The sequence below is a fragment of the Staurois parvus genome, unplaced genomic scaffold (genome assembly GCF_062004578.1).
Source record: "Staurois parvus isolate SC_StPar_1 unplaced genomic scaffold, SC_StPar_1.0 ptg000549l, whole genome shotgun sequence".
NCBI lineage: Eukaryota > Metazoa > Chordata > Amphibia > Anura > Ranidae > Staurois > Staurois parvus.
In genome coordinates, this window is record NW_028318345.1 from 4,206,328 (window position 1) to 4,227,420 (window position 21,093).

The 21,093-nt window shown below is 43.6% G+C and overlaps 1 protein-coding gene across 1 annotated transcript in view; it reads left to right on the top strand.

Moving 5' to 3' along the window:
* Positions 1-20,847, top strand: part of LOC149451071 (transmembrane channel-like protein 1) — a 115,286-nt gene extending 94,439 nt beyond the window's left edge. The window contains exons 19-22 of the mRNA XM_089691035.1: positions 6,243-6,368; positions 9,457-9,535; positions 9,631-9,727; positions 20,547-20,847. Coding sequence (XP_089547161.1) covers positions 6,243-6,368; positions 9,457-9,535; positions 9,631-9,727; positions 20,547-20,662 — 418 coding nt within the window. The 3' untranslated portion in view covers positions 20,663-20,847. The remainder of the gene's footprint in view (positions 1-6,242; positions 6,369-9,456; positions 9,536-9,630; positions 9,728-20,546) is intronic.
* The last annotated feature ends 246 nt before the right edge of the window (positions 20,848-21,093 follow it).

The window sequence follows — 21,093 nt, forward strand, 5'->3', positions numbered from 1 at the left end:
GATGGACTTGGAGCCCCCCGAGACCAGGTCGTGGCTACTGGGTGCGTCCGTCAATGGTAGTGGTATGCGCCAAGGGCTCCCACGGGGAAGAGTCTGATGTGAGGAGGTCAGAAGACCCCACTGCAAGGGATGGATGGATGGATGGATGAGCAAGGTCAGACGGGCCGGGTCGGTAACAGAGAGGACGGCAAGGTACAAGGCAGCGGGCATAGAATGGTCGGGTCACACGCCAGGTGAGCAACAGCAGGTCAAATCCAATCAGGGGCATTCAAGAGAGAGGTCAGGCAAAGCAAGGGTCAGAATAGGAGAAAGCAGCAAGGTCAGGTACAATCCGGGTCAAAACTTACAAAGGTACAGGTTCACAGGTTCACAGGATGCAGGGAAGACCAGAAGGCACTGAATGACAGCTCAGGGCCATTTAAATATCCTGCCCTGCGCTGCCATTGGTGCCCAGCGGGCGGCCGCGGCTTCTACTGTGCATGCGCGAACTCGAACGCCGCGGCCGGCCCGGACCTAGTGCCCGTGTTCCTGCACAGGGCGGTGCACTGCGCCTGCGCCGGGACCATCACGGCAGGGATCGAGGAGATCCCTGACATTGCCCCCCCCCTACGGGCAGCCTCCGGATGCCCACCCGATCTCTCCACCACGGGTGATCGCGAAAAAACCTCCGGACAAGTCTGGGTGCATGGACATTATGGGCTGGCTCCCAAGAATTGTCCTCAGGGCCATAGCCCTTCCATTTGATAAGGAATTGGGTCTGGCCTTCCCTCCTTCGACACTTCAGGATTGTTTCAACCTCAAATTCTTCTTCACCCTCGACCGTTATGGCTTCCGGGGGTCTAGATTCCCGGTCAGGGAAGGCATCTGGGACCACTGGCTTCAGCAGGGACACATGGAAGACTGGGTGGATCTTGAGCGTGTCAGGGAGGACGAGTTCGTAGGCCACTTCGTTAACCATCCGTTTAATGCAGAAGGGGCCTATAAATTTGGGTCCCAATTTCTTTGACGGGCAAAGCATCTTTAAATTGGACGTTGCTAGCCAAACCTTCTCCCCAGGCCGCAACACCAGATCTCCTCTCCGTTTCCTGTTGAATGCTTTCCTGTAGTCTTCCTGGGCCCGACTGATGGCCTCTTGAAGCTTTTTATTGTTCTCGGAGAAAAACGTTACCACATCTTGCGTTGCTGGTACTGGGCATTCCGAGACCAAATCCAGGAGGAAGACTGGGTGAAAGCCATAGTTGGCAAAGAACGGGGACTGTCCCGTTGCTGAGTGGCGGGCGTTGTTGTACGCAAATTCCGCTAGAGGTAGAAGTGGCATCCAGTCATCTTGAGTAAATGAAGTATAGCATCTTAAGTATTGCTCTAGGGTCTGATTGGTCCTTTCGGTTTGACCGTTAGTTTGAGGGTGGAACACAGAGGAGAGAGACAATTTGATGTCCAGGGCTTTGCACAGTGCTCTCCAAAATCTTGACGTGAACTGGACCCCCCGGTCTGAGACAATGTCTTCGGGGACCCCATGCAGCCTTACTACCTCACGAATGAAGACTCGCGCGGTCTCGCCCGCCGAGGGGGTTTTCTTCAACGGGATGAAGTGGGCCATCTTGGACAAGCGGTCCACGACCACCAGGATTGCCGTGTGGTCTAGGGATGGCGGAAGCTCGACTATAAAATCTAATGAGATCTTTTGCCAAGGCCGTTCAGGAATAGGTAAGGGTCGCAGCAGACCCCAAACTTTGTTTCTTGCTGGCTTGTTCTTCTGGCAGGTGATACAGGACCTTACATAGCCCTTACAATCTTTAGCCATGTCTGGCCACCAGAATGAGCGTCGGAGAAGTTCCAGGGTCTTTTCTGGGCCAAAGTGCCCTGCCATCGGGTGGTCATGGCAATGCCCCAAGACCAGGGTTCGGGCTTCCTCCGGCACCACAATTCGATCTTCCCTCCATAGGAGTCCCCCCTTGTTCTGGAGCGGCCCTCCGCCTGGGGTAGAGAAGGTTGTGGATGCCTCCATTAGCTTGGAACGAAGGTCCGACTGAAGGGCCAAGAAATTACCCGAGGACAGGATGGTGTCGGGTACTGGGATCTCCTTGGCGTCCTCGTACATCCGTGATAACGCATCCGGCTTAGTGTTCTTTGATCCAGGCCGGTACGTAATGTGGAAGTTGAATCTTGAAAAGAATAGTGCCCATCTCGCCTGTCGCGGGCGAAGATGCTTGGCGGTTCTCAAATATTCTAAGTTCTTGTGGTCAGTAAATATTAAGATGGGGTGCACCGCACCTTCCAGCAGGTACCTCCATTCGTCTAACACCGTTTTGATCGCTAGTAGCTCTCGATCACCGATATCATAATTCTTCTCCGCTGGGGTAAGCTTCCGTGAGAAGAATGCTACAGGATGGAGCAGTTCCTTGGTGCCTTTCCGCTGGGAGAGGATGGAACCTACCGCATTCTCCGATGCATCTACTTCCAAGATATAGGGCAGGGCGGCGTCTGGGTGACCCAAAATGGGTGCCGAGGTGAACAGCTTCTTCAAGGCTTCAAAAGCTTCCTGCGCCTCTGGTGTCCATCTGAACCGGGTTCCCAGCTTGGTTAGCTGAGTAATGGGGGAGACCAGACCCAAGAAGTTCTTGATGAACTTCCGGTAAAAATTTGCAAAGCCGATGAATCGTTGGACGCCTTTCCTGTCTGTGGGTTCAGGCCAATCCAGTATTGCAGCGACTTTCTGGGGATCCATCGCGACCCCCGCGGTGGAGATAATCAGGCCCAAGAAGGCAATGCTGGATTGTTCAAAACAACATTTCTCTGCCTTGGCGTACAACCCATGCTGCCGCAATCGCCCCAATACCTTTGCTACATGTATTCTGTGTTCCCCCAAAGATGGGGAGAAAATCAGAATGTCGTCTAAATAAACGATAACAAAGACATCCAGAAAGTCCCTAAAAATATCATTCACAAAGTGTTGAAACGTGGCCGGAGCATTACACAGCCCGAACGGCATGACCAGATATTCAAAATGGCCGAAGCGGGTGCGGAAGGCCGTCTTCCACTCGTCCCCCTCCCTTATGCGAATCAAGTTGTACGCCCCCCTCAGATCCAGCTTGGTAAAAACCACTGCTGTCTTTAAACTTTGGAACAACTCTGGTACTAACGGCAGTGGGTAACGGTTCTTTATCGTGACCCTGTTCAATTCCCTGTAATCGATACACGGCCTTAAGGTTTTGTCTTTCTTTTCAACAAAGAAAATGCCCGCCCCCGCCGGTGAAGTGGAGGGGCGGATGAACCCCTTCTGGAGGCTGTCCTCGATATATTCCTTTAGGGCCCCCAATTCGAGCTCTGAAAGGGGGAAGATTCGCCCAAAAGGAATTTCTGAGCCGGGTAACAGGTCAACGGGACAGTCATAAGGGCGGTGGGGGGGTAGAGTATTGGCTCCCCGTTTGCTGAACACATCTAGAAACTCATGGTAGACTGCAGGGATTACTTGTTTTAATTCAGCTTCCCCCTCAGAGCACAGGAGGATTTGGGGGACCCCCGGGCCCGAAGTGCGGCAGTATACCCGACAGTATGGGGAAGGGAACGAGATTACTCCAGTCTCCCAGTCAATCTGGGGGTTATGGGCCCGTAACCATGGGAGCCCCAGAATGACTGGGAAGAGGGGTGAAGCTTTAGCATCCAGGCGGAGGAGTTCCTGGTGCTGGCCGGCAATGACAGTGGTGATGGAGGGGGTTTCCTGGTTCACCACCCCCGATTTTATTCGGGAACCGTCGGCCAAATAAATATTAAACCCCTTCTGTTTACATTGGAGAGGAATACCCTGCTGGTGAGCAAAATTAATGTCCAAGAAGCAGCTGCATGCCCCCGAATCAATTATGGCCGATACTTCCACGGTCCTTTCTGGCAGCTGAAAGGAAAGGGGTACCACTAAGTATTGGGATGGACCAACATTGCCAATGGATAAGGAAGAAGAGGTGCACTTACTCAGTTTCTGCGGGCAGGATCGTACCATATGACCAGCTTCACCACAGTAGAGGCACAGGTTCTGGGATCGTCTGCGCTGATGTTCCTCTGGGGATAGTTTAGGCCGTGCCAGGCCGAGTTGCATGGGTTCAGGGATATCTCCAGGTGGCCGGTTCTGGATGTTTGGCCTAGGTGCTTGACTGGGACCTTGAAGTGACCCCCAGGGATTTCCATGACCCTGGCCGGACCTCTCAAACCTGCGTTCCCGCAGTCTACGGTCAATTTTAATGGTCAGTGCTATTAAGTCCTCTAAAGTCTCAGGTACCTCCACCCGGGCAAGCTCATCTTTCAGGCCTTCTGATAGGCCTATACGGAACTGATGCAGGAGTGCGAACTCGTTCCAGCGTGTGTCCCCCATCCAGCGCCTAAACTCAGACGCGTACTCCTCTGCCGCTCGGCGGCCTTGCCGGAGCTTGTACAAAGTAGCTTCAGCAGAAGCTGCCCGCTGTGGGTCATCATAAAGGATGGCCATTGCATCAAAAAAATTGTCAACCGAACTAAGGTGAGGGTCATTTTTTCCCCGTAATCGGTGGGCCCAGTCTTGGGGTTCACCCTGCAGGAGGGAGATGACGAACCCCACCTTCACGGATTCAGTAAACGAAGGTCCGGGGTTGTAACTCAAAATAGAGAAGACAGGACTCTCGGAATGATCTGAAGCGTGTGCGGTCCCCGTGGAAACGTTCCGGTAAGGGTACTCGGGGTTCGGCCGCCGGGAGTGGTGCGGATGCCCCAGACACCAGCACAGGGGCCGCTACGGCTGGGGGTGCGGGGACCGCGGCCTGTGGGGCAGGAACGGATATAGTGCAGGTCTGGAATTGGGTTTCAATTTGCTGACATCTATCCTGCAGGGCCGATACGGCCTGTGTCAAATTAGACAGGTGCCTGCAGATCTCCTCAAGCGGCGAGGGCCCTCCTCTAGACTCAGTCATGGCCTTCTGGTACTGTAAGGGACCGCCTGGCGGTACCACTAGCACTCCACTGAATAGGCGTCCCCAGCGCACGGAATCTAAGTCCCAGGGTGCTTGTTCACCAGGGCCCCTGATGGTGGGGATGGACTTGGAGCCCCCCGAGACCAGGTCATGGCTACTGGGTGCGTCCGTCAGTGGTAGTGGTATGCGCCAAGGGCTCCCACGGGGAAGAGTCTGATGTGAGGAGGTCAGAAGACCCCACTGCAAGGGATGGATGGATGGATGAGCAAGGTCAGACGGGCCGGGTCGGTAACAGAGAGGATGGCAAGGTACAAGGCAGCGGGCATAGAATGGTCGGGTCACACGCCAGTTCAGCAACAGCAGGTCAAATCCAATCAGGGGCATTCAAGAGAGAGGTCAGGCAAAGCAAGGGTCAGAATAGGAGAAAGCAGCAAGGTCAGGTACAATCCGGGTCAAAACTTACAAAGGTACAGGTTCACAGGTTCACAGGATGCAGGGAAGACCAGAAGGCACTGAATGACAGCTCAGGGCCATTTAAATATCCCGCCCTGCGCTGCCATTGGTGCCCAGCGGGCGGCCGCGGCTTCTACTGCGCATGCGCGAACTCGAACGCCGCGGCCGGCCCGGACCTCGTGCCCGTGTCCCTGCACAGGGCGGTGCACTGCGCCTGCGCCGGGACCATCGCGGCAGGGATCGAGGAGATCCCTGACAGTGCCACTTAGCTCTAAATCTCACAGTGGAGACAAAGAAACAATGGAGACACAGATGGGAATAAAACTCATCCACACTCTGTACTGCTGTCTATGCCCCTGAGTGAGGGATTTTACTTCTTTCAAAGGCATCAGTTGTCACCAGGAAAGGAATGAAAATGAAATGAAATAACCAACAGGGATACAGAAATCAATAAATCTATTTTAAAGTGAACTTGTCAGGGTAGCAACAAAATCCTAAAGAATGTGCTCTAGAAGAACCGAGCTCTTAGACTTACCTCTCTGGTGGCCATTGTCTCCTGCCTTCACTCTGTCCCAGTGCTGCAGCCTCTGCCAGTCTCTTTGGCATTTTACATTTCCAGGAGTGTCAGATACTTGTGTCACATGGTTCCAATCTCTTACGCCTATGTCGCTGCAGGACAGAGCAGGTGGTTCAGCTAAAATTTTGGGATACAGAAGGATGCAATCACTGATACATTTGTATATGGTTTGCACATGTATTAGTATATGGTTTCTGTATGGATGACTCATTTAATTTGTTTTTACTATACACATACAGTATGTACTAATATATCTAAATCTTCTTTTTTGTTAGTGGGAAACAAAGAATGTATGAAGTTATACAGGAGACCCTGGACAACGACTTCCCTGCATGGTTTGCTAAAGTATTCAGCTATGCCTCAAACCCTGGACTTATTCTACCTTTCATCCTACTCATGGTGTAAGTTTTACAGAAAGAGATGTTATACTTTTTCTTGATGCAAGAATTGTGTATGATATGAAATTTTCAATAGCACCAACATTGAACAAGTGCTGAGGCAGCTCTCTTTTCTCTAATATTACACACCAGTATGGGTGGGCTGGGAATATCGTTTTCATGATGCCTACTTCTTGGGTGGTTTAGCTGATAACCAGATACTTTCACTTACAGGTTCCAGCACTTCTAGCACTTAGTCTCTGATGTGACAGTCTTTCAAATGTTCCACTAGGAATTAAATAGTTGGCATAGCCTACTGAAAGTTACGTTTTGCTGCTCAAACTTTAGTGAAGGACTAAACACTGCACTCTTACAGTCTACCAGCTCAGCCTGTGCCATCAGAACTCTCCTTTATGGCAGTTCTGCTGTTCATGGGACTATTTGCTCTGTGAGTGAGTCTTCGGTCACACCAAATCGGACTTTGAAACCATGCGACTTCACTTGAAATCGCACGATTTCAAAGTCAGATGTCAGCACGACTTCAGGTGTGACTTGGAAGATATCTGCGTGACTTCATGCACAAATGTCTATGCAAGTCGCACCTGAACTTGCAAAAAGTAGTGCATGAAGTACCTTCAAAATCGGTGTGACTCTGATGGAGTTGGAAGCGCACCGATATGACCGCTACCATTATGGACAATAGGGTGTGACTTGTCATGCGATTCAAACTATCAAATCACATGACAAGTCACACTGGTGTGCCCGGGGACTGATGGATGGCTGCCTCACCTAGAGTTCTGCCCTCCATACAGCTCTTGCATGTCTCTCTCACACATTGGAGCATGCCATTTCACTCTACATCAATGCATCCCTGCCTAATCTAAACTCGCCCATTGGAAGGGATAGCTGATGTGAGTGTCCAACAGTTGGCACAATGTTACTTATTGCTATGCACATTCACTAGAAACAGCCACTGTTCCTGATTCACTAAGCTTGTGCTTGTATACTGATGCACCAATCCTACAGAGACAAGCAAATCCTACTATCACAATATTACTATGTGCAAGCATATACACACAGAATTTAATAACACCCGTGGATTGCTATGAAATGCATGGTCCAGGTCTTCACCACTTGAGTCCCAGGGCCCCACGCTGTTTAAGCCCCCACGCTATTTAAGGCCCCAGCATCATCAGATTAAAATAGTATTGATTTTATCATAAATGAAAATTACAATGAAGCTTTATTAAATTGTTTACAAAAGATAGAAAAAATGAATCAACTCAAAGTTACAAAAACTTTGAATTAAAAATTCTGTAGAGAAAATACTGTATTAGTGTATTGTACCAAATAACTACTTAAAGCACATAAACCATAGGCATCACATTACAGTTTGTCTTTTAAAAGCTCATCCTCTTTCAGTTGTCAATTTGTACAAAATTTGGGTGCAACTTACGTATGTGCAATAATTATTTGTTTAACTTTTTTTTCATTGGGGGTCTGGATCTGATCAGTGGAGACCAGATACAGACCCCCATATGCAGCTGTGCAGCAGCCAGCAACATGTCACTATAGCAGTGATCTATTTTTGCAAGGAGAAGCTGGACAGAGCTGCAGCAGCGCTGCCAAGGCCTACATACCAACAAGAAGTGCTGTGATGTCATTCCTGATGTCACATCCTTTCCAATGTATATGCAATGTGAAAGCTTTGTGTTTACATTGATCTGCTACAAGCACTCCTGTTCCGTTTTAAAAAGGTGCCCGGGACTCAATTGGTTATGCTGTGGTGTCTTAAAAAAATAATGTTCTCTAATAGTTTTAGGTCTAACCAACCTGGAACATTTCTCATCTTGACACTGAGCTACTCTCATATTTTCTGGAAGTGTTTGTATTTAGATGTAGGAATCGTTTAGTGGAACCAGTGGATGCTTTTGTGACTTTACTTAATCAGTATACACTTATCTATGCCTTCCTTTCTTACACCTTCCTTGCCTGATTTGCAGCATAAAGATAAAGGGGTTTCCAGTGCCATCATTGCTCCAGATTGGCCTATGGAATGCAGACTTGGTAGGATTTCTGACATATGCTCTGTAGGCAATGTCAGCATATCAGGATCTTCTGTCTCTTGGACTGTTTTGCTACCCTACTTCATGACTGCTGGCTTTCATGACATGGTTGAAGTCCAGATTCTATGGAGCAGGAACATCTACAATTTTGTGTTTCTTATAATGCTAACAGCTTGGAGTGCTACTTTCTCTAAGGTCTATAATTGGACATGGAAGGCTTTCTTTCAGTGCTCTGAGCACCTCTTGGAGACATCCCTCTTTTTACAGTCATTCATTGGCAATTGTCTTTGTAGCTATCTCCTCTGCTGAACTGGAGGACTTATCCTGAAAAAACATTTTGTGGTTTTGCAATATGTTCAAGTGGTGTTGAGACCCAAGACCTCCTTTTTTGTCTAGGGTAGTTTATGTCTTTTACCTCAAATGGGATATTGATCTTCTGTCCCTCTCTCCAGTTCCAGTGTACCCAAAATAAGGACTTCACTTCATTCTTTGGTTGTGGTTCAAACTGTGAATCTATCTCTCAGCCACTGTTTATTTTATGCAGTTTGTTTCCTTTTCGCATTTTGACTCCCTTGGGTAGGCTACTCACTTCACCATTTCTGTCACAAACCTGGGCTATGAAAACTGAGTACATGCATAAGCAGAGGTTTCTTGAAATGAAAATTCATGTCAAACAGATCAATACATCTAGAGATATAGGTAGCTGAAGATATGCTGTATGCATCATGACTGTTCCTGTAAAGGTTAAGTTTGGCCTCAAATCCTAGGAAGATTGCTGTTGCTACCTTCCCTTTCTGATATTGCCAGTGCCATAGCTGATATTTTGTCCTTATTAGGGCCCTGTGTTGACGTGTTTTTGTTAGTAGGTGGGGAATCGCTTTAATTTGATCCGTAATGTTGCAGAATGTGACCCCTGACCTATTCATATTAATCTTTTAACACTCTGACTGATACATCAATATATTTATATATCTTACTGTGTAATATTTTGAATTTATTTTGTATGCAGTTTATTGAAAAATTAATCAATTACTCTTTATACGCAGTATGAGCATCTACTATCTAAATGCAACTTCAAAGGGATACCAAGCTTCAATTTTGGAACTCAAGAAAAAACTGCAAAGCGTAAGTATAGATATGATCTTTTTTATGTACATTGCTTCATCATATCCATGCTAAATGTTTGGTGATATTATGAATTTGTTTAATATATGGTTTAGCAAGCTGAAGAGAACAAAAAGCGCAGTAAAAAAGCAGCAGAAAAGGCAGCAGAAGCAGCAGCAGAGGCCCAAGAAGCCAGTAAAGACAACCCCCCTGGTAAGAATACGGAAAACACTGCTTATTTTACCTTGTTACTAATATTAGGAATAGATGAAAATCTTGAAACACTCCAAAGACATGCTTGTAGGTTCATGGCTCACGTCTAAATCGCCCCCATGTATGTGTATCTGTGTATGTATGCATGTAATATAGGGAGCTTAGATTGTAAGCTTCTTGAAAGTGGGGGCTTGATGTGAATATACAGTATGTAAAGTGCTAAATATTTTGTTGGTGCTATATACATATCTGTAATAAAATAAATAAAAATAAATAAACAATATTTCCCACCTGTGTAGTGATGGTAGTGATATAATGCATGCAGAAAGTCAAGTTCTGCAGTGGTGCTATCTTAGATCATCAATACCTTTTATATATATATATATATATATATACATATCTGAGATTTGTATCTCAGATGTAGATAGATATAGGCTGGGCATAAACAGCCCATCGCTGCCCAAATCCTATTGCCTTATGTGAAACCTAAGTGAAGATTAGGACAATTTAGGGGTATCCTGAGAAACTAGCACAAGCATTGTTAGATTTTATTTTACACATTTGCAGACTTATTAAAAATACTTACTTTGGCCTACCAAATCCTTTCCAAGAGGTGAGGAATGTGTTAACTGCTTGTGCGCTGCTTTTGTTAATCAGACAAGTTCTATGATCATATATACAGTTGAAAGAGGTGTGTGCTTTTGTCATTATTACTCAGGATGAGGTTCAGGTTTGCTACCATCATAAGTTTGAGGTGAACATCACATTGTCGACGTTTGAGGAATTTGCCATAGTAACCAGGATATACTGTCCATCCTTTAAACTGGCTTAAAAGGGCCAATAAGGGGGGCATGAATAATCAGCCCCCTCACTAAACAGTAAAAAGTTGAGGTGTTAGCAGCCATATTGGCAATGTGCTTTAGCTGTAAAGTAATAGGTGAAGCATAGGGCATACCGTTGATAAAGTGCATTGAAAGAGATTAGTGTATGGCTTGCAGGCACTAGCAGGTGTCTTTCTTGAAATATATGTAAACTCTTTTACTGAATGTCATTTAGATAGCAGAATGCTATGTATCTTGAGAAATTTAGGGAGGGAGAAAATGAATAGGTTTTACTTTTTTCATCCTTTGTTGTATCTTAATGTTGCTAATGCCCTGCAGCCTCTTTACAGCATGTCTCTGTCCACATGCACTGGACTGAATATGTTTTTTTTTACATAACATATTTCCTAATTGTTGCTGGCTGCAATTGTTTTTTCGCAGGGCTTGTTTCAAAACCAAAAGTTCCCACAGTCCAAATTCAAATTGGCTGGAAATAAAGCTGTTGGTAATGGAGTGCTACCTCCACAGGAGCTGCATGGTAGATTGGGTTCTCTGTTCTTCTGCATTGAAACTGAAAACAACCTCAGCCCCACTGACACACCCAGTTAGGCAGATGGATACTGCACTGCAACTAGGAGCACAAATATAGATACCCTGCACACAACTTAGGTTCAGTATCAAAAAGCAGTATCAAAAGCAAATATCAGACTGGTTAGTGGTAAATTAACCCAATTTATTTCTCATGGGTTGCAGTTAATAGCAGTATGCACATAAATCAGTAAGTAAAGGGTTAGGTCAATCACAGTTCTCTAGACAATATTATCACTAGGCTATAGCAGCACTGAATGAAGTTCTATGTAACGAAACTGGAGTAAACCTGGTAATCCACAAAAGCAGCAATAAGTAATGACATTAGAAAACAGCAATAATAATTAATACTGTGATAACTCCTCTGTGGACAGTAGGCTATACCATTTTTAGAATGCACTCTATTTGAATAGCAGTGATGAAATTTAAACCTCTCTAAATAGGTACTTTTTAATATGAACAATAGGGAAGGTTCTTGTGAAGCAGCTATCTGAGTGAGCAGTTGTTAGCCCTAGTTCTTCAGTTGGATAGCGTTGAGGCCCTGTCTTTAAGGTGGTGCACATGAGTACAATCCCAGTAGAGTCTGTATGCAGTAAAAAATGCTGCTAGTTAGACGGCCAGTCCCTATGTGCTCAGTCTCTGCTGACAGCAACAGGTTAAGGGCAGCAGTGTCCTCTCATCAGTTCCAGTGATACAACAACAGGGGTCCTGCTGTTCAGATGCCAACTTCCTTCTGGATCTGCATGGAGCTACTCCAGTCCTTAGCACACAGCCGCAGGCTTGTAGCAGGTTGATGTGCACAAAGGAGAAGCAATACTTATCACACCTTGGTCTCCTTTCAGCAAAGAGGAAATCCCTCAATATTCAGCCTGTGAAAATACATCTCTCTCTCTCTGTCTTTATACCCAGCTCACATTAGGAATTGTAGTTCTTAGCTGCCATAGTAAAGTTTCTTTCCTGAACTTCTCCCATGATTCAGTGCTGCCAACCATCAACTTTCTTTAGCTCTTTCTGCTTGTCAGCTGCCCCTGGTGGGTGGAGGTGAGGTAGTGGTAACCCGTTCAGCTGAAGTCCATTAGGTAACACAGGAAGGACCTCAGCACAGTGTCCTAAATCACTTTCTGTCTCTAGCCAAGCACCTGGCTATAGTGAAAAAAAAGTAAAGCAAATACCTTGTCCGATTTTAATTTGTAAAGGGTGGCGCTGCTCCTATCATATCGTGATCTTGTAAAAATACTTTCAACTATTAATATTATTTATAACTAGAAAAGCTACAATTTCTGGGAAAATTGTGTGATGTTCTTTTTCTTGCCTGCTCACACACCTGGGTTCCTATGGCAACTCACTCTACAGCAAGGGCAGAGAAGAGCGGTTAAAAACAAACTGCTCCAACTTGCTCACTTCACTGGCGGTTGCCATCTTCAAACTGTTGTAGTTTAAAAATTATTATGCATAGTATGTCTCTGAAATATTAAAAATGAAGGCACAGTTGCAGTTTAGAAATTGCCCTTCAAATTTGAGGTGCCTAGAGTGGAGTTTCAATGAATGTCAATGGACGGCATGAGTTGCAAACAAATGGTCATATTGTGAAACTATCAGGACTATGGCTTAGCCGTGGACATTTTTAGTGACAGCAGGGATAGCTGAACGTTATGATATAAGATTTGTGTAGGTGGGCTTTAAAGTAAGGGAGTGATGGCAGTTTAGAAATCATGTCCTGATTTTTCAGCTCACACTTTAGCTTTTGTCAGCTCCCACTCTAGTTTTGAACATTCCGCCATTCATTCCTATGGGACCAATTTCACCACAAAAACGCTGATATTTTGTGAACCATTTGGTGAAACGTTCCACAAAGTAACAGCACACCAATTGGGAACAATCCACACGTTTTGGTATATTACTGTCTATGTAGTGTAAAAACTGTGGGAGGAGTTAGGGTGGTAAATTTGGCTATAATAAGAATATATTTGTGAGATAACAGTAAGTGGTCTTGCCATGCAAGAACACTTAACTAAAGTAATTGTGTGTCAATCCTATCATATCAAATCTAAACGTGTATAATAAACCAGTGACAGTATGCTAGAATAAACCCTGTAAATCCAGCATAATTTAAACAGGTGTCATAAATCAAACCAAGTGACATGTGATGTATATCTCCTAAGCAAAATTCAAAGTGATTAAAAGTTCCATATAACACATGTACAGTATTACACCAAACAAAAGTCCCAAGTGAGCAAATAAATAAATAAACTTCTTCTTTATTATTCTTTTTTTCCAACACCACTATGAATCCACCACCTAAAATATTAAATGAACTCACTAGAGGTATTTGGTATCAACAACCAGCTAGCAGCAAAATCCCCTCTGGGAGCAAATGTCTGCAGACTTAATTGCTTCTCAAACTTTCTCAAACATCAATAGAGAAGAGGAACTCGCATAGCATAAGATCCTTACAAACCAGTATTTTATTTATAAAAGCATATCCACTCACATTCCCATGTCTCTAGTGACACAAGCTTCACAGCATAAGTATCAAGCAAACCAGTTCGCTCTGACCGCAATCTCTGGCCATGAGCCAACAAGCCGGCATGTGTGGTGACGTCAAACATCCAAAGTTCTGCTTGGATTGATAGGATTGACACACAATTACTTTAGTTATAAATGTTATAAACAGTTGAAAGTATTTTTACAAGAAAGTATTTTGACACACAATTACTTTAGTTATAAATGTTATAAACAGTTGAAAGTATTTTTACCTTGATAGGTGCAAGGTCACCCTTTACAAATTGAGATTGAACATGGTGTTGGGTTATCCCAATAGGGTTGTAGCAGCATTGATTGGAATATTCACACATTTTTAATGAGGTTCTGTTGACATTTCACACAGGCACTGATTTTAATATTTTAGTAGATTTTTGTAATTGAATAGAGGTTGTTAGCACAGAAGATTTACAATAGTGAGTACCAAAAGTGTGGTGTGGCACAATTCCTTTGAATATTTATTTAAATACCTTGGTCATCCTGCCCCACCTTGGCCTCCTGGGATAGCTGAATGATTACAATCCCACGAGAATACACTCCAGCCCATTGTAAGGGTGTGTTCTCACAGAATTTTGAGCCCTTTAGTTATCGCAGGAGAAGCAACAGAAGATGGGGCCGAGGTATTTTTTTTTTTTGGGCAACAACATTATTTTCTTATCAGGCAATTAGTCTTTGGGTGCTATCAATAGAATGTACCTTCTTTTTTTAACCACTTGTTTACTGATCATTTTTACCCCCTTCCTGCCCAGGCCAATTTTCAGCTTTCTGCACTGTCGCACTTTGAGTGACAATTGCGCGGTCAACATCGTACTCATATGAAATTTGTATAATGTTTTTGAGACAGATAGAGCTTTCTTTTGGTGGTATTTAATCACCTCTGGGTTTTTTTTATTTTTTGCTAAACAAATCAAAAACAACTGAAAATTTAGAAAAACATTTTTTTCTTAGTTTCTGTTATAAAGTTTTGTAAATAAGTGATTTTTCTCCTTCACTGATGTGTGCAATGAGGCTGCAGTGATGGGCACTAATAGGTGGCACTGATGAGGCACTGGTAGGTGGAACTGATGGGCATTGACAGTCATCACTGATGGGCACTGAAAGGCAGCACTCACATATGGAACTGATAGGCAGCACTGACTTGTACTGATAGGCAGCAGTGTTAGGCAGCACTGACTGGCACTGTTAGGCAGCATTAACGGGCACTGATAGGTGGCACTGATTGGCAGCACTGATAGGTGGCACTGAAAGGCAGCTCAGATGGGCACTGATATGTGGCTCTTTCATTGGCTCTTTCCGCTGATTGGTAGTCCGCTGTGTCCGAGGGACACAGTGCACCAACGATTGCTGTGCTGCGCTCCACCAGGGGCGCGCACGCACGATTAGAGTGGGAGGACATCATATGACATTCTCCCAGAACAAGAGAACTGCCGCCAGTCCGTCATTTCCTTATATGGCGGACGGGAGGCAGTTAATGGAATGTCCACATTAAATAGTGACATCAGTAGAATATGTCTGGTCAATGCGCATCAACAAAGAATCTTAGACTCCATTCACACTTTCAGCTCGACGCCTGATGCTCAGAAATGCTCATCAAGCAAAATCCTATTCAATTCTATGGTCTTTATTCACATATGAGCCTTTCATGCATATAGCAAAACATCGGTCATTCAAAAAAGTTCTTGCGCTACTATTCAGGCAGATCTGAGCGTTTTGTCCCCATAGACTTGAATGGAAAATGCCGGAACAGTGGGAATTGATGGTTTTTCAAGCATTTTTTCAAGTGTTTTTTCAGGCGTTTTCAGCTCAAACAGCAGCTATTTCTATTGGCCACAGCAAAAACACCTAAATGAAAAACGCCTGAAAAAATGCCTATAATATTTACAAATCTGCTGAAAAAAAGCGCTCAAAGACGCCTGAAAAAAATACTTGAAAAAACACCTGCAAAATGCTCAACTCAGTGTGAATGGAGTTTGTCTGAATAGGTTTGTCTGAAAAAATGTGACAAGGTGATTTGTGACAGAGCATTGTCACTAGCTGTTTTCATGAAAGCTAGTGATGAAAAACAAATAGGCTTTTCAAGTGATACTATCATGTTAAAGTTTATAGGAGCTTTTGTTGGTCGTGTTTACATCTACTTTCTTTGAATTGCAGCTGGGATACATTTTACATGTGTCCTGTTTGTGTGCACAGATCTGTACACCCAAAAATCCTTTTAACCCCTTCATGCTAGCACCTCCCAGCCCTTTAAGAGTTTCAGAAGCCAGGAGGCGGGGCGGGGTTTAGGGTCATGTGACTGCCGTGACGACACATCACGGCGGTCACATGATCGGGAAAGATCCTGATCGCAAGAGGAGATCGGGACCTTTTCGTGAGTACCGGACATGTGTAATGGGAGCACGCAGGGCGGGCACTCTCGGCACATATGTCCTTTTTTAATAGAACGCAAATGTGTAGCCGCTTGGCGTCTAGGCCCAGACGCCGGGAGGCCGCACATTTGCGTTCGGCTGGTGTGAAGAGTTTAAGGACCACAGCTGTCCACAGCACCTAACTGATACCTTTTGCTTAAATTGTCAACACCTTAGTTACTATTTTATATTAATTGGGGCCTTTTCTTTCTCTTTTTTTTTTCTTATAATTTTTAATGTGGGGTGATTGGAGTGCATCAGACCGTTAAGACTGCTTGGTGACTTCTACCTACAGGTGAGCTTATAATAAAGCTTATCTGTATGTACAAGGAATATCTCCTAAATTTGCACAATTTAGGAGATATTTACTATTTCTGCAGCCGGTGATGTCACAGGACTTTGAAAGGACGGTATACTGAATATGCTGTCCCTCCAGAGCGCTGTGCCACGACCATGGATCCCGCATGTGTGCAGGAGTGACGTCATTGTGGCTTGGCAATTCAAACGGCTGGAGCCTGCAAACCTGGAATACCAGATGAGGATGGAAGCCCTGTCAGAGGTGATAGCATGTCACTGGATTGTTTTGTTTTAAGGTGAGACTTTCGTAATATGCTACTATGCAGTGCGGCACAGTTATTGGACAAAGTTCCTTAAAACCAGTATTTTATTTATAAAAGCATGTCCACTCACATTACTGTGTGTCTCCACTGACACACATTTCACAGCATAAGCATCAAGCAAAACCATTCTCTCTAACCGAGGTTTTAAGGATCTTATGCTATGAGAGTTCCTCTTTCCTTTCCTCCCCTTTATTGATGGTCAGGATTATACTTATGTACGAGAGAGTTTGAGAAGCGATTAAGTCTGCAGACTAATGCACCCAGAGAGGAATGCACTGCTAGCTGGTTGTTAATACCCCAGCAAACACCTCTGGTGTGTTCCTTGAGCATTTTTGGTGGTGGATTCACAGTAGTGATGGAAAAAAGAATAAGGAAGAAGCAGTTTATTTATTTATTTGCTCACTTGGGACTTTTGTTTGGTTTAATACATGTGTTATATGGGACTTTTAATCACTTAGAATTTTGTTTAGAAGATATACATCACATGTTACTTGATTTGATTTATGGCACCTGTTTAAATTATACTGGTTTTTAAAGGTTTATACTAGCATACTATCACTGGTTTATTTTACATGTTTATATTTGATATGATAGGATTGACACACAATTACTTTAGTTATAAATATTATTAATAGTTGAAAGTATTTTTACAAGATTGCTATATGATAGGTGCAGTGTCTATCTCCATGTACCATTTAGGAGATATTCACTATTTCTGCAGCCAGTGATGTCATAGACGCATGCACACTGCACTTTGAAAGGATGGTATACTGAGTATGCTGTCCCTCCAGAGCGCTGTGCCACGATCGTGGATCCTGCATATGCGCAGAAGTGACGTTATTGTGGTTTGACAATACCAATGGCTGGAACCCACAAACCTGAAAGATTGGGTGAAGATGGAAGCCCTGTCAGAGGTGATAGCATGTCACTGAAGGGTTTTGTTTTAAGGTAACTCTTTCATAATGTGCTATGCAGTGCAGCACAGTTATTGGACAAAGTTGGCCTCAGAGTGCCAGAAATGGGAGTAGTTAAGTTGTAGCCTTTTTTTTTTTTTTTAAACTGATGACCATTGCCATGTGGAGATGAACTGCCCAACCACTGTACAAAATGTGTGTGCTTTGTTTCTCAAATAATACACTCTAATGTTTATGTCAAGATAACACCTGTCTCGTCTCTCCCTTTTATATTATGGCATAAATAAGCTGCTTACATACTTTACAGGTACTGAACAATGTTTGTGCCTATTGATTTTTATTGCAAGATAAGACTTACCTTGTCTCTTTCTTAGCTGCCTTTGCTGCATCACATATTGTGGATGTGTAAAATTAGATATAGAATATACAAAAAAGTCAGGTAAAAAGCATTCTTTTGGTTCCTATATGATACCAATTGACACATGGCCCTATACTGACACTTAGGGGTCCATTTATGTTATCACACAAGATTCACTCAACTTTAATTTAGGAGACACACATTTTTCTAACTAACTCCAATTAGAAAAATGAGTGAATCCTTGTTAAAGCTGTGACAATATTGTGTGAGAAAAGTGGATGACTTAAGGCTCGTTCACATGTACAGTCTGGGGGGGGGGGGGGGCATAAAACCAGGTGGCTGAACTGTGGTTTAACAGCTGGTTAGAACTGTTTTTCATTTTTCATTCACTACAAATAAGCAGACCACTATATACAATACAAGATTATTTATGATCCTTATAAAAGAAATAGGATTGTATGATTTTTTTTTTTCATTGATTGCATACTAGATTGTTGATAAACTACTTTCCTATTTATCTTTTTAAATTTGTCACATCAAAGATCCTATGTATCTGATAAGAAGGATGTCAATTCTACTCACTCTGCATACGATACAACTGAGTAAGCAAACCTGGTAATGCATGAAGTTTTTGCTACGTCCCTCTTCAATTTATACTTGGCAAAGCCCTGTTCACATGGACCGTGTATACAGAGCACTTGCTAACAGCTCTATATAGAGGTGAAACTCAAAAAATTAGAATATCGTGCAAAAATTCATTTATTTCAGCAATGCAACTTAAAAGGTGAAACTAATATATGAGATAGACTCATTACATGCAAAGAAAGATAGTTCAAGCCATGATTTGTCATAATTGTGATGATTATGGCTTACAGCTCATGAAAACCCCAAATCCACAATCTCAGAAAATTAGAATATTGTGAAAAGGTGCAATATTCTAGGCTCAAAGTGTCCCACTCTAATCAGGTAATTAAGCCATAACACCTGCAAAGGGTTCCTGAGCCTTTAAATGGTCTCTCAGTCTGGTTCAGTAGGAATCGCAATCATGGGAATGACTGTTGACCTGACAGTTGTGCAGAAAACCATCATTGACACCCTCCATAAGGAGGGAAAGCCTCAAAAGGTAATTGAAAAAGAAGTTGGATGTTCCCAAAGTGCTGTATCAAAGCACATTAATAAAAAGTTATGTGGAAGGGAAAAGTGTGGAAGAAAAAGGTGCACAAGCAGCAGGGATGACCGCAGCCTGGAGAGGATTGTCAGGAAAAGGCCATTCAAAAAGGTTGGGGACTTTCACAAGGAGTGGACTGAGGCTGGAGTCAGTGCATCAAAAGCCACCACACACAGACGGACCCTGAACATGGGCTTTAAATGTCATATTCCTCTTGTCAAGCCGCTCCTGAACAACAAACAATGTCAGAAGTGTCTTACCTGGGCTAAAGAAAAACAGACCTGGTCTGTTGCTCAGTGGTCCAAAGTCCTCTTTACTGATGAGAGCAACGTTTGCATCTCATTTGGAAAAGAAGGACCCAGAGTATGGAGGAAGAATGGAGAGGCACACACTGCAAGATGCTTGAAGTCCAGTGTGAAGTTTCCACAGTCTGTGTTGATTTGTGGAGCCATGTCATCTGCTGGTGTTTGTCCACTGTGCTTCATTAAGTCCAGGGTCAATGCAGCCATCTACCAGGAGATTTTGGAGCACTTCATGCTTCCTTCCGCAGACGAGCTTTATGGGGTTGCTGACTTCATTTTCCAGTAAGACTTGGCACCTGCCCACACTGCCAAAAGCACCAAAACCTGGTTCAATGACCGTGGGATTACTGTGCTTGATTGGCCAGCAAACTCGCCTGACCTGAACCCCATAGAGAATCTATGGGGCATTGCCAAGAGAAAGATGAGAGACATGAGACTGAACAATGCAGAAGAGCTGAAGGCAGCTATTGAAGCATCCTGGTCTTCCATAACACCTCAGCAGTGCCACAGGCTGATAGCTTCCATGCCATGCCGCATTGAGGCAGTAATTGCTGTAAAAGGGGCCCAAACCAAGTACTGAGTACATATGCATGCTTATACTTTTCAGAGGTCCGATATTGTTATATGTAAAATCCTTGTTTTATTGATTGCATGTAATATTATAATTTTCTGAGATTGTGGATTTGGGGTTTTCATGAGCTGTAAGCCATAATCATCACAATTATGACAAATCACGGCTTAAACTATTTTGCTTTGCATGTAATGAGTCTATCTCATATATTAGTTTCACCTTTTAAGTTGCATTTCTTAAATAAATGAACTTTTGCACAATATTCTAATTTTTTCGAGTTTCACCTGTAGAGTATGCTAAATAGGATGTACATGTACAAAGATAACATATTTGGTTTGCACCAGTTGCACATGTGCCACACTCGGTGGGGACAATTTTGTATAAATGGGTATTAATTATTTATGGGGTCTGAATTAACATTTGTAAGCACAGTATTATTGTTGCATTACTATTAAAATATATGAGCTTAAAGACAATCTGTGCTTATGTGGTTATGTGGATTTAACACTTCTCATGTCATCTGTATTTCAGGAAGAGGGCCCAATAAGAATGAAAATCCAGGGGCTAAAGGGAAAAATCTGGAAGTTCCTCCTCGTATTGCTGTGACTAAACCACCAACAACTAAAGGGCCACCGATGCCTTCATAAGGACAAGGAATTACCCAGAAATCCAGAAATGTGAAAAATTAAAAAGAACAAAATTATCTATGGTGACAATCACAATACTCCTAGCTACTGTAAAAGGCTGTTACCAGATTCTGTGACCAATACATGTGTATTTGTCCTCTACTGTCAATTGACTCAATATAAGTATTAAAATGAATAAACCATAATTGCAAAATATGTAGTTATCTATTACATATAAGATCCAGGCCAGTATGTTATCTACGATCTGTTAAAAATATGCAAGAACGACTTTCACAGAGGATAGAGTACTTTACTGCATGGTTACTTAACACATGCAGTAATGCTCTAAAAAAAACAATCCTAACAAGCTGTAAACCAGATATGACACTAATGCTCTAAGAAAATCTCCCACTGCACTCCCCAACAGAATGGGATGATTACACACTCAGCCT